This window comes from Urocampus carinirostris, chromosome 4, assembly GCF_059441175.1.
Source record: "Urocampus carinirostris isolate Australia breed hairy pipefish chromosome 4, RoL_Ucar_1.0, whole genome shotgun sequence".
In the NCBI taxonomy this organism is placed as follows: domain Eukaryota; kingdom Metazoa; phylum Chordata; class Actinopteri; order Syngnathiformes; family Syngnathidae; genus Urocampus; species Urocampus carinirostris.
The window spans coordinates 29,870,122-29,883,272 of record NC_142352.1 but is presented as its reverse complement, the minus strand read 5'-3'; the positions used below and the strand labels follow the sequence as shown (position 1 = coordinate 29,883,272).

At 39.8% G+C, this 13,151-nt stretch overlaps 1 protein-coding gene across 3 annotated transcripts in view; it reads left to right on the top strand.

Annotated features, from left to right (window-relative positions):
- Positions 1-13,151, top strand: part of crtc3 (CREB regulated transcription coactivator 3) — a 53,036-nt gene that overhangs the window by 15,895 nt on the left and 23,990 nt on the right. For 2 of the 3 annotated variants that reach the window (XM_088334096.1, XM_088334095.1), the window contains exons 5-6: positions 3,674-3,736; positions 6,626-6,729. In XM_088334096.1, coding sequence (XP_088190222.1) covers positions 3,674-3,736; positions 6,626-6,729 — 167 coding nt within the window. The remainder of the gene's footprint in view (positions 1-3,673; positions 3,737-6,625; positions 6,730-13,151) is intronic. The other variant, XM_088334097.1, reaches the window with a different exon arrangement.

Genomic DNA, 13,151 nt, shown 5'->3' with positions numbered 1-13,151 from the left:
CCCCTAAGTGCTGTGAGGGAAGATATCTGTATGAAGCAAATTTGTTTTCAAGAATCTCACGCAAAGTCTCCCTGTTACCAAAAAGGCATGTGCAGAAGAGGTTACAATTCGCCAATGAATGCTTCAGCTGGCCTAAAGAAAAACAGAGGAACATTGTGTGGACTGATTAAAGTTTTCGGGGTCCAGGATCAACCGACCGTGTCTGAGACGACCCCCAAACTTTGAATTCAAACCTCAGTACACATTGAAGACAGTGAAGCAAGTATCATGGTCTGGGCATGTTTCTACTCTGGTGTTGGGCCCATTATCGCATACCAGGGATCATGGATCAGTTTGTGTATGTCAAGATACTTGAAGAGGTTATGTTGCTTTATGCTGAGGAGGACAGGCCCTTAAAATGGGTGTTTCAACAAGACAATGACCCCAAACACATAAGTAGATGAGCAAAGTCTTAGTCCCAAACCCAAAAAAATAAATGTTATAGAGTGGTCAGCCCAATCCCCAGATCTCGATCGAATTGAGAACTTGTGGGGTGATATAAATATGCTGTTTGTTAAGCAAAGCCCAAAAAAATAATTGTTAAATGTTGTTTAGCAATCATGGAGTAAAATAACCACTGAAAGGTGCCACACTGTATATTATACATGTGTGTTGTAAAACAAACATTTTTGGAAAAGGCGCCAGAGAGTCATTCGAAGCGCCTGAAAGCCGCATGCTGACCCCCAATATAGGGGCTGTCCGATATATATCATACTTGAAAACACTATAGTCTCTTCTAAATGCCGCTTCTTGCTGACCCCTGAATTAACTTCTTTCAAATAAAAGGTAATCCTTCAGCAGGCAGCTCGGAAATCGTCACCAAAATGATTGCTTGACAGGTATTCACATTTTCCTTTTCTAAAGAATAGATCCTGAGCTCATTTTAATAGCCATCCGGGGAACTTATTTTTGTTTGTTTTGTTATGTGGGCATAATTGCCTAGTTTGCTGTCTCTTCTGGGCTAATGGAGTGGGAAGTGTTTACAACACCAACCACATCTGTTACCATAACAGCCAATGTAATCAAGAATAAAGCTATTTATCACCCTCGAGCAAAGCTAGGGTGGTGATAATGTTTTAATTTGGAATCGAATAAGTTTGCATACGATATCTGTTTGGTTGGCTGTGTCTGTCCACCCAAGAAAGGGTGAATTAGTTTTGATATTACCACCATATTTCACAGCCACTCAGGTAGGTTACCTTTAATGTGAAAAATGGTTACCCCAGATCTGAAAATCTCAACATGTTTGGTTTTGCTGTCTCAGCAGCTTTCCCAGAATTACATTCGACTCTATAAGGCTAGAACAAGTTTTCCCGGACCACAATCTTTCACAACCAATCTGATACGATTGTTCTGGAGGTAAAAATACAGGAATATACCTCACCCAGCGTAATTTTGTAATTGTATCTAGTTGTCTGTGTTGAATTTTGGTGTGGAGTAGGAAGTTGAGTCCACTTGAAGGTCATTACAATGATGAAGTCTCACGCTCTCCCACATCTTTTCACCAAACTTTGTCCTTGTGTTCCTCTCTTGGGACAAAATCCCAGACCAAGCTCCCTGGAGATGGCCCAGCATTGTGGGAGGGCCTTCAAAGGAGACATTTTTTTAAATGTCTCAAGAGTTTTTTTCATTGACATTCTTTTTGCTTTTATTCAAGTGCTAGGCAGGCTTTTGGCTGTGTTTCTTCAAAATAAATACACGTTTGTGTTAGTGTACACACACACATTTATAGATATATATTTAAAATCTCTTGTGTTTTATGCTGCAATAATTGAATATCTAACAGCCAATCTTTATCTGTGCAGCAAAACAATGCAACATTGTGTCCAATAACTTAGTCTTAATAAATGTTTCTGGTTTCTGCTGTGATAAATATATTCATAATATTAGACAGAAAACGGAACACAAACTGCTTTCAAAGAAGCTCAAACTGCAGAGAACTGTGACCGTGAATTCATACAAAATAATAGAAAAAGCACTACTCTTTGACTTATAAAGGGGGAAAAACCTGCAGATATTCCTTTTATAAATTTAGTGTATTATCGATGTGTTTTTTTTGGATTAAAAAAAAAGTATGTAGATCTTGTTCAATGATCTTTGAGTTGACTGTCATTGTCATCTACAAAACAAATTGTTTTAAATTTGTCTTTTGATAGGAGCTCAGTTGTATTGATCTGTGATTGTTCCTCATGTCATATTTGCATCTTTTTTATTTTTTTCTGAGGGTGCAAGTGTGCACATATGCTCATGCATGCTGTGTATTGTATGCCTTGATAAATCTTTTTCCATTACTGCATGCTTTCTACTCCCAGACCTAATAGAGTTGTTAACAAACCAGGGGTGAATAATTCAGGCATGAACATCTCTCACTTTTAGGAAAAACATCACCATTTTAAACTTTAAAACGATGATCTTAGGTGAATTGTGTAAATCCAAGAAGAAAACGTTTTGAGGGAGGGGTTTCTGAGATTTTGTGGCAAAAAGAGTTTGTATTTTTAATTTCTTGGCACGCTGATCTAGGTGACAAAATTATAATAGCAACCACAGTGTGTTGCACTGAGTTGGTGTGGAGTTGTCCTGAGAGGTATTGCTTAGATAGATAGATAGATAGATACTTTATTCATCCCCGAAGGGAAATTCACATTTCCAGCAGCATCCCTGAGCTGAGAACAGTACAATAATAAAGCCAAAAGAATGAAAGTGGAATAAAGAAAATCTAGTCTATATGACTAAGCACAGCATGAACTCGTCTGTTTTGCACATTTTTGCTTAATCTGTTGCACATTTGCCGATTGTAATTATAGTTCTAGTTATCTTTCCCATGAATTTTCACACGCGAGACTGTCAAAGTGCCAGCTGTATCTTGGGATAATCTTAGCCTGGTAATTAGCTTGGTCAGGAACAGAATGAATCTCGGGCGGCAGTAGCACAGTAGGTAGAGTGCTCGTCTTGGGAATGAGAGGTTGCAGGGTTCAATTTCTGGTTCCTCTGGGTTAAATGTCGAAGTGTCCCTGGGCAAGACACTGAACCCCCAATCCCCCCGATTGGCAGGTAGTTGACTTGCATGGCTGCCTCTGACTATCCGTGTGAAGTGTGAAGCACATTATAAAGTTCTTTGGGAGCTCTTAAGTGACTTGAAAAGTGCTATAGGAATACAATACAGACCATTTAATCACCGTAGTTAATTCAACCTGATTTTATGCAAGCGATTTGATGTTAAACTCAGCCAAGATGATAAACATAACAATATTTTGTTGGGTTATACACAGAAAATTTAGCCTCTACACCTTTCTCGCCGTTTGACCACGACCTATTTTCATGCCTGGTTCATAAAGTGTTAAATCACGTTTTGAAGAGACATGTACACATGCCCACCCAGATGAAAAATCTTTAATACAGAAACATCAACCCAGGATTAAACTAATGTCCATGTTTTCCCGTACATTTTCTGTTTATTTACAAGTTACCACATCTGTGAGAGATTGTTGCTCTTTCTGCATTTGTCTAACAGTAACACAATCTGAAAAAGTGTGTACAAATCTTTGTTGCTTGTATTACAGCGCAGGTAAACGAGAGCATTTTTTTTGGCCCACAGGTATTTGCCTAACTCCAAATACATTTGTTTCTTTTGAAGGGATCAGCCCCCGTGGAGTGAGGAAAAGCGCCCTGGGTTTAGATTAATATCACAACTCAACAGGTGATCCTTGACCTCTCTGCCCCACTTTTGTATTTTTGCTGTAGTCTCTGCTGACTTTTTCATCCCGCGCTCACATGATTACCACCATTTTAATATTCCTTTTGCAATCTCAAATTGTCTTTTTATTATTAATATAACTGTTGCTACTTTTCTAACATCACTCTGATTCTCTCATACTCTTTAAAGCACTAAAAGACTACCTTCAACTAATGTCCTACATGGTGTATTAGTTATTTTTTTGTCCATTGTTTCTTGATATTCTATGTAGTCCAATACATGAATCCCTTCTTTCTCCTTTACTAATATCACGTAGGAATCAAGGACTTCCACAAGATAGTATCCTGCAACATGATTTACATTTTAATATTGTCAGTCACTTTTTGTTGTGTGAACTGTTTGATGTTTAACTCTGATTTCTTTTAAAAAATTCATGCTAGAGTCTCTTGGAATAACTCATATTTTGCAAATGTGACACAATTGTTGAAAGCAGCAAGGGCATGGGAGTTGTTTAGTAAACTACCAATTGTGCACGTTTTTCTAGATGAGAGGGGTTTGTTTTGCCTTTATAGGTATATCTCATTGAGAAAAAATAATTCTTCCAGCATCTATTTTGTAAATTGCCCACTTTCAGTAAATGTAATTTTGCTAAACATACATAGACCTCTGCAGGACTTCGCAAACTTCATCTTTCTTAGCAATCTACGATGATGTTGTCTGCTACCAGTGACTGAAACAATCCGGATTAGAGCTGAAATGGACAAGCCGAAATCATAAGAATAAAAAAATGCGTACAAAAATTGTTTGGAAAACAATTTGCAATGATCAAAATATGTATAAAATACAGGGAAATGTATGTGTTGACACGTATAGAATGGTCAGATGATGCGAAAACAAGTGACTTAGGCAATTGCAAAAAGAGCTGAAAACTCGGTCGCAGCTGAAAAATGCTTCACAAGGGCACTGCAACATTGGTGTTCTGAAGCCAAAGGCATTGATGGCAAATTCCCCACGCGGTGGCACCATGTCTGGCCGGGCTCCGCAGTGAACTTTCGTCTGACTGCTCATTTTCCGTCAATTTCAGGATAATCGAAAACTTTGAGCTTGAAAGAGGCGATATATGCAGAACGTTTCCTCTTAGTAGCCTGACTTGCTGTCTTAACGGGTACCAATATATTTTAAAAAATGTGAAAAAGATTGCATTGAAACTTTAACTCTAGATATTGGTAATAGGACAAAACCACAATGATTAACTCACATTTCAGTGTGGGCGGGAATAAATGAACAGGAACTCCGCCTTTGCTCCATTGCCATCAAAACTTACCGTATCTATAATAAACATCCATGCAAGTGATTTGGATATTGTTACTAAAAATAGACCGTAGATGTTTAGTGGGTTGAGAGAAGTGATCGCATTCAATGTTTTGCGATTGTGGTCAGCGATATCTTCCACGGATCAGTCTCAAATACAGTAATACATACTCTCGTGTAGCGAGCACCCAAACTGTAAGTTATTTTTTTGGGATCAAAAAATGCAGGAACAAAGATCAGGGGCTGCTGTAATAATAGTAATAGTAATAATAGATCTATCGTTTGCAATAATCTGTGGTCTGTGCAGCCCTTTTTTGCTGATTAAGGGCGTCACTAATAAACATGACTTCATTTCACTTGAAAACAGCTATCATGAAGCTGTAAAAGCTTCCGGTTAGATTTCCGACTCTGGCACCAAGTAATGGCGGAAATGTAATTGGTTAAATGCTTAAATATCTGGAAGCAGCGCAACCTGGGGAAAAGCAATGAATAGAAGCTGACAAACAAATTAGAATTATTCAATAAGTATTTGACAAAATATAAATAATATCGCATGGTTTAGACATCTTTAGGCCTGTGGAGAAGGCCTTGCAGGCCCTGACAGCCACTCATTTATAGCAAATTCAGACAATTGGACATGATTTGGAAAGGCGCACACCTGTCTATATAAGGTTCCACATTTGACCGTTAACTTGGAACAAAAACCAAACCGTCATAGGAATAGACTGTAGACCTTAGAAGACAGTATTATCTCGAGGCACATATCTGAGAGGGGTTCAGAAAAAAATCTGCTTCTTTGCAAATTCCAATGTGCACTGTAGGCTTCATCATGCCTAATTGGAAGAAGTTTAGAACCACTCGGATGTTTCATAAAGCTGGCTGGCTGGCCATCAGGGGGGAAGGGCCTTAGTTAAGGGGTTGAATCAGTACCCGATGGTCACCTTGTCAGTGCTCTCGTGTTCTCTCGAATAGAGAGTAGACCTTCTAAGAGGACTACCATCTCTGCAACGATCTACAAATCAGACTTGTATGGTAGATGTATGGTGGCCCGGTGAAAGCCATTTCTTACTAAAAGGCGCATGGTAGCCCGCCTAGAATTTACCCAAAAGCACCTGAAGGTCTCTAAGACCATGAGGAACAAGATTCTTTGGTCTGTTGTGACAAAATTTAACTATTTGTTGTGAATGACAGGTGTAATTTTTGGAGTAAACTTCGCAACACTTATTCACCAGGCCAAAACCATCCCGGGAGTGAAGAATGGTGGTGGCAGCATAACATTGTTAGGCTGTAACATAACAAAATGTGAAAAAGATTGTAGGCTTTATCTTTTGGAAAGCCATTATAGAATAGTCAAGGGTTTGACTGTGAAGGAATGCAGTGTTTTGGGGCATGATCCTCTTTCTGCATTTCCCTGTCACGCATCACTGCTAATATACTTTGCAGGATTTCTGTTGTTGTTAGGTCTGAATGAACATGCAGTTGAAACAAAATGACTCATGGAATCTATGTCCTGCCAAATAGATCTGCTTCTGTCCAAGATGCTAGAGCTCATTAAACATTTGTCCTTATCTCTCTACACAGAACCAACTCAGACTCCGCTCTCCATCGAAGTGCGATGAACCCAAACCAACATGACCCCTTCAGTGTGAACCAGCAGATGGGTCGAGGTGCCCCACAACACAATGGTAAGAGTATAACGCACATTGCCTCTTAGAAACCAATTCTGCCTCAATTCTTCGTAGCATAGATTCAACAAGGTGTTGGAGGCATTCCTCAGAGTTTGGTCCATATTGACATAATGGCATCACACAGTTGGCACAGATTTGTCGGCTGCACACCTATGGCTCAAATCTCCCGTTCCACCACATCGCAAAGATGCTCTATTCGATTGACATCTTGTGACTGTAGAGGCCATTTGAGTACAGTAAACTAATTGGCATGTTCAAGAAACCAGGCTGAGATGATTCCAGCTTTGTGACATGACATTATCCTGCTGAAAGAAGCCATCAGAAGTTGGGTACATTGTGGTCATAAAGGGATAGCCATGTTCAGCAACAATACTCGGGTAGGCTGTGGCAGTGAACGATGCTCAAATGGTACGAAGGAGCTCAAAGAGTACCAAGAAAATATTCCCCACACAACCACCACCAGCCTGAACCATTGTACAAGGCAGGATGGATCCATGTGTTCATGCTGTTGACGCCAAATTCTGACCCTACCATCCGAATGTCGTAACAGAAATTGAGACTCATCAGAACAGGCGACGATCTTATGATCTTATATTGTCCACATTTGATGAGCTTCTGCAAATTGTAGCCTTAGTTTCCTGTTCTTAGCTCAAAGGAGTGGCACCCAGCGTGGCCTTATGCTGCTGTAACCCATCTGCCTCAAAGTTTGACGTACTGTGCGTTTAGAGATGCTCTTCTGCCTACCTTGGTTGTAACGGGTGGTTATTTGCGTCAATTTTGCTTTTCTATCTGCTTAAGCCAGTGTGGCCATTCTCCTCTGACCTAACACCAACAAGGCATTTCCGCACACAAAACTGCCGCTCACTTGATATTTTTTCTTTTTCAGTCCATTCTCTGTAAACCCTGGAGATGGTTGTGCGTGAAAATTCCAGTAGTTTACCAGTTATTGAGACACTCAGACAAGCCATTCTGGCCCCAACAACCATGCCAGGTTCAAAGTCACTCAAATCGCCTTTCTTCCTTATTCTGATGCTCGGTTTGAACTGCAGGAGATTGTCTTGACAATTTCTACATGCCTAAATGCACTGAGTTGCCACCATGTGGTTGGTTGTTTAGAAATTAGGAGTTATCGAATAGTTGGACAGGTGTACCTTATAAAGTGGCCGGTAAGTGTATATTGAGTGGAATAATACTTACCATAAAAAAATTAATGAACGTCATAGACCTGACAATGTATTGCAATAAATCATAGACTATGTACTTCATGGTCCATTTTCTAGAAATGCAAAACATTGCCTTTTTTAAAATCCATTTAGCCATACATTAACCCACCATTTTCCAATGTAATCACTTCTATCCACAGCTTTTGTGTTGGCCTATTTAAGGTAAATAGTGGTCACAGCTTATATTTGTTGAGTGTCTTATGCCCCTAAATTACCCAATCCGTTTAAAGACAAATGGTTGCACCAGATGATAGACCGCTTTTTTGCCTGCGAAGTTGTGTGTTTGAGAATGTCCTTACATTGTCAGCTGCAGAGGGACATCTGGGTAATAATCATTTTGCCTTTATTGTATTTTGTTAGCACACCCCACCTCACTACGCCGTACCTGTGAGGTGGATGTATTAAACAAGCTAAATATTTTGCTTCCATACAGAATCGCTTCATTAAAAAAAAAATAAACTAAAATGTACAACCCAATTGGACTAGTTACATATAGTTGTGATCAATATATTCTGAACACGGCAACTGTGAAACCACATTATCTAAGAGACTCACTTTTTAGTATTTCTATTTTTATTTTTTTTTAAATGCGGAAAAATAGACCAAACACTTATTTTTATGACATACCTCCTGGAATTTGCACAGGTGTTTGGATAGTGTTTTGACTATGTATTATGTGGTGATTTCTTTGGATCCTTCCGAAACAGTTGGAGCATTTCTGCTGTGGGAATTTTAGGGGTAAATCTTCACTCCCAGCCTAAAAGTCTAGGTCTCCCTGCTGACATTTCTCCCACGGGATTTTATTCAGGGTCCCTATTCTGCTGGTGTGATGAACTACTCCAGGCTGGGCTACAGGACTGATTGAGTGAACACGAGTTGAAATGTGCACTTACTTTTTACCTAGTATAAAAACTATCCTTTGTTTTCAAGTGCAAAACGCATACACATTCAAAATAGGCTGCAATTAACGGGTTTTGTAATAATCTATGAATGGGTCAATTCATTTTTTGATTAATTGATGAATCAGATTTTTTTTAAACCCATTTTCAATTTCCTCGATTCAAATATTGAAGTTTCGGACAGATACAAAATAATTAACAAACAACAAAATATTATATAAAACAATAAACAATCAAAGTGTTTTTAAATAACCTTACAATAAAACACAAATGCAAACAAATGTTATACACCTGCAAATATGTAAGATACTTTTATTATAGAGTTAAAAAAAAAAGAGGCAGCAGTGCAACTTCTTTGTCAGATGTGTGCAAATATTTTTTCCTTTTGTTAATTAAAGATTGATGCTGTTATTTTGTGTGATGTGCCTAAATAAAAAGGCACAAACAAACCAACCCCTAAACTAGGAGTTCTTTTCAGGTATACCAAAATTGACGCTCTTTACAGCTGTTTGCTTAACTCCTGGCTTTGCAGGAAACTTTAAATGTGCCATCTTATTCATAGTTCCCGCAGTTCGTTGAAAAGTCATAAAAGGCATTGAATTCATCATTCTAAAAATATGCAAAACTGAAAAATCAGAATGTAGCAGGGCAAACCAAATTAGCAAATTTAATCATCAGATCCAAAACGATACAAATCAAGTCCACAAAAAATATGAAGAATTTTATAATTAAACTCCTGACGACCAGTAGTTAAAATTTGTCCTTCATAGAGGACATTTCTGAACCTAGATATCTCCTATTCAGTGCATCCAACTGTAAACACCATTTCGGCTCTATAGAGGACATTTAGTTTTATCAAACTCTTTTTGACTGTCAAGTCAAGTCAAGTCATTTTTATTTGTATAGCCCTAAATCACGAAGAGTCTCAAAGGGCTTCACAGATTGTTACACTATATTACACAAACTATTTTCAACCGACAAGAGGAGTAGGTTATTCATATGCAATGGAGTAGAAGTGAGTTTTAAGTTTAGATTTAAACATTTCCACTGAGGTTGCAGATCGAATCTCAGGGGGAAGAGCATTCCACAGCACCGGTGCCCGGATGGAGAACGCTCTCGAACCAGCAGAAGACTTTTTTGCTCTCGGGATCATCAGAAGACCAGCACTCTCAGATCGTAGGCTTCGGACCGGGACATAGTGGCAGATCAGATCTGAAAGATAAGAGGGAGCAAGTCCATGTATGATTTTGTACAATACTAAGAGAACTTTGAAGTCACATCTTTGGCTAACTGGGAGCCAATGCAGGTTAGCCAAAATCGGTGTTATGTGATCGTACTTTTTTGTCCTGGTTAAGAGCCTCGCTGCGGCATTTTGTACTAGCTGAAGAGACTTGATTCTGGACTTCGGGAGACCGGAGAGTAGTGCATTGCAGTAATCGAGACGGGAGGTAACAAATGCATGAATTATTGTTTCCGCATCAGACTGAGACAGTATTGAACGGATTTTAGCAATGTTGCGAAGATGGAAGAAGGCAGTTCTAGTAATTTGCTTTACATGCATCTCAAAGGATAGATCAGGGTCAAATATGACACCTAAATTTTTAACTGAGTCATTCTGTGTGATGTGACATTTGTCAATGTTCACAGCAGTTTTTGAGAATAAGTCCCGGCATTTAGAAGGACCAATGACTAACATTTCAGTCTTTTCAGAGTTAAGACGCAAGAAATTGAGTGACATCCACTCTTTTATCTCAGTGAGACAGGCCTCCAAATTTCCACAGTTTAGTGTGGAAGATTCCTCCAACGGAAGATATAGTTGAGTGTCGTCTGCATAGCAATGGAAGCTGATATTGTACTTGCGAATAATATCACCTAATGGAAGCATGTAAATGTTGAAAAGTAGGGGGCCGAGCACTGAACCCTGCGGAACACCGCAGGTAACATTAAAGGGCTCAGATGTCGTTTCACCATATTTAACACAGTGCGTCCTATCTGAGAGGTAGGATTTGAACCACGAGAGGACAGCTCCTGAGAGACCAATCCATTTTTCCAACCGTTCTAGTAGGATATTGTGGCGCACTGTGTCAAAAGCAGCACTAAGATCCAGCAGCAGCAAAAGTGATGAAGCGCCAGAATCCATTGACATTAGGAGATCATTTGTTACCTTGATCAGAGCTGTCTCAGTAGAGTGGTTAGCCCTGAATCCTGATTGCATGGATTCAAAAAGGTTATTCTCGGATATGAAAGCATTCAGCTGCTGTGCCACTACTCTTTCGAGTACTTTAGAGAGGAAAGGTAGGTTTGACACAGGTCTGTAATTACTTAATATTTCTGGATCAAGGTTGGGTCGTTTCAGTGTGGGTTTAATAACGGCGGACTTAAAAGCTGCTGGAACTACACCTGAGGAGAGTGATGTATTTATAATATTTAGAACTGAAGGCCCAAGGACGCTAAAAAGACTTTTAATAAGTGAACCTGGGAGCGGGTCGAACTGGCAAGTTGTCGGTTTGGCCGCATTCACCACTTGTTTGAGATCATCAAGTGACAGTTCACTAAAACCGGCCATTTTCCCAGGGCAGCCACCCTGTCGTGCATCTGTAAATTTCAGTCCTTTAATACGTGTGGTACTAACAATATCTTTTGCAATTTCTTCCTGTATGCATTGAATCTTCTTAGTGAAGAAGACCATTAACTCCTGAGCAGAGTGTGTCGAACTGTCTGCGATAGGCTGTTGCCTTGTAAGCGATGCTACAGTGTCAAAAAGGGCTTTGGGGTTGTTCTTTTGAGACGCAATCACCTTCGAAAGGTAGGCCGATTTTGCAGAGGCAAGGGCCGCTTTATACTTTAACAAGCTGTCACACCAGGTTTGATGGAAAACCTCAAGCTTGGTAGCGCGCCATTTTCTCTCCCATTTCCTGCATTCTTTTTTAAGGGTTCTAGTTTCATCAGTAAACCAAGGTGTGCGTCTTTTAGGACGTGATTTTAGTTTTATGGGCGCTATTGAATCCAGCACACTAGTCAGGGTGGTATTGAACTCATTCATGAGTGAGTCAATCGAGCCATTGTATTTAGGAAAGGACGCAACTGCTCCAGGAAGGAGTTCAAAGAGCTCAGAAACTGTGCCAGTGCTTATATTGCGTCCGCTAAATCCCTCATCTTTATTAACTCTACATTTAGTTAGCACCTCAAATGTCACTAAATAATGATCAGAGATAACAGTAGTACACGGTAGCACCATAATGTTTGAGGTTAAAACTCCTCGAGTCAGAATCAAGTCTAGCGTGTTCCCATTTTTATGGGTTGGCAAGTCAACCAGTTGAGTAAAACCAAATGCATCAATTAGAGAACTAAACGCAATAGTAAGTGAACTGTGTGGGGAGTTCATATGAATGTTAAAGTCTCCCATAATTATAATTTTGTCTGCATAGGTTACTAGTTCAGACAAAAGTTCAGCAAATTCGTCTAAGAAAGTTGTGTATGGCCCAGGTGCACGATAGATAGTTATTACATCAATTGACAATTGAGGGGACCGCATCACAAGAGCCTCAAACGTTTTGTAATTATTAGAGGTACGTGTATTAAATTTGAGCGATTTTTCAGAGATTAGCGCAACACCACCACCTCTTTTCAGCGTGCGTGCTATATGACTACTCTCGTAGTCTGGGGGAGAGGCATAATTTAGCGCTAAGTGCTCATCCGGGCGTAACCACGTTTCACAAAGACCCATACAGTTAAGTTTATAATCACGAATAATGTTATCAACAAGTAAAGCTTTTGGAGCAAGCGATCTAATATTTAACAGACCAAATTTCAGTTTTGCTGAATCATTTGACTTAGCTGAACTCTTTGTAGTCTTTGTCGAGATCTTCAAAAGCTCCCGGCGTTGTGGCCGTTCGTGAGCGCTGAGTTTAAAGCGTCGGTTGTCCGGCGAGGAATGAATGGTGGAATTAGTTACATCCTCGCGTCCATCCTCGCGTCCATCTTGCTGCTTGGACTTCACACGCTTCACACATCTACCTGCACGGCAACCACGTTTCTGTTTTCTTTCTTTACGGGGCCGCCGCCGTCGTTTATTAAGAGGAATAGCTGTCCACAAGGATGCCGGGTCTCTTTGAAGTTCGCTCGGTATATCATAGGCGTTATAAAAAGTGCCCGAAAAGTCGAAATTTAGACGCCCACCCAACCGAATAAGTTCGTCCCTACTGTAAGTGTTTTTGGCCACACATGTGTCCAAAAGTGAAAGCAAAAAAGACAAGAGAACGGCAATAAATAGAAGATTAGCTGGACGAGCCGCAAG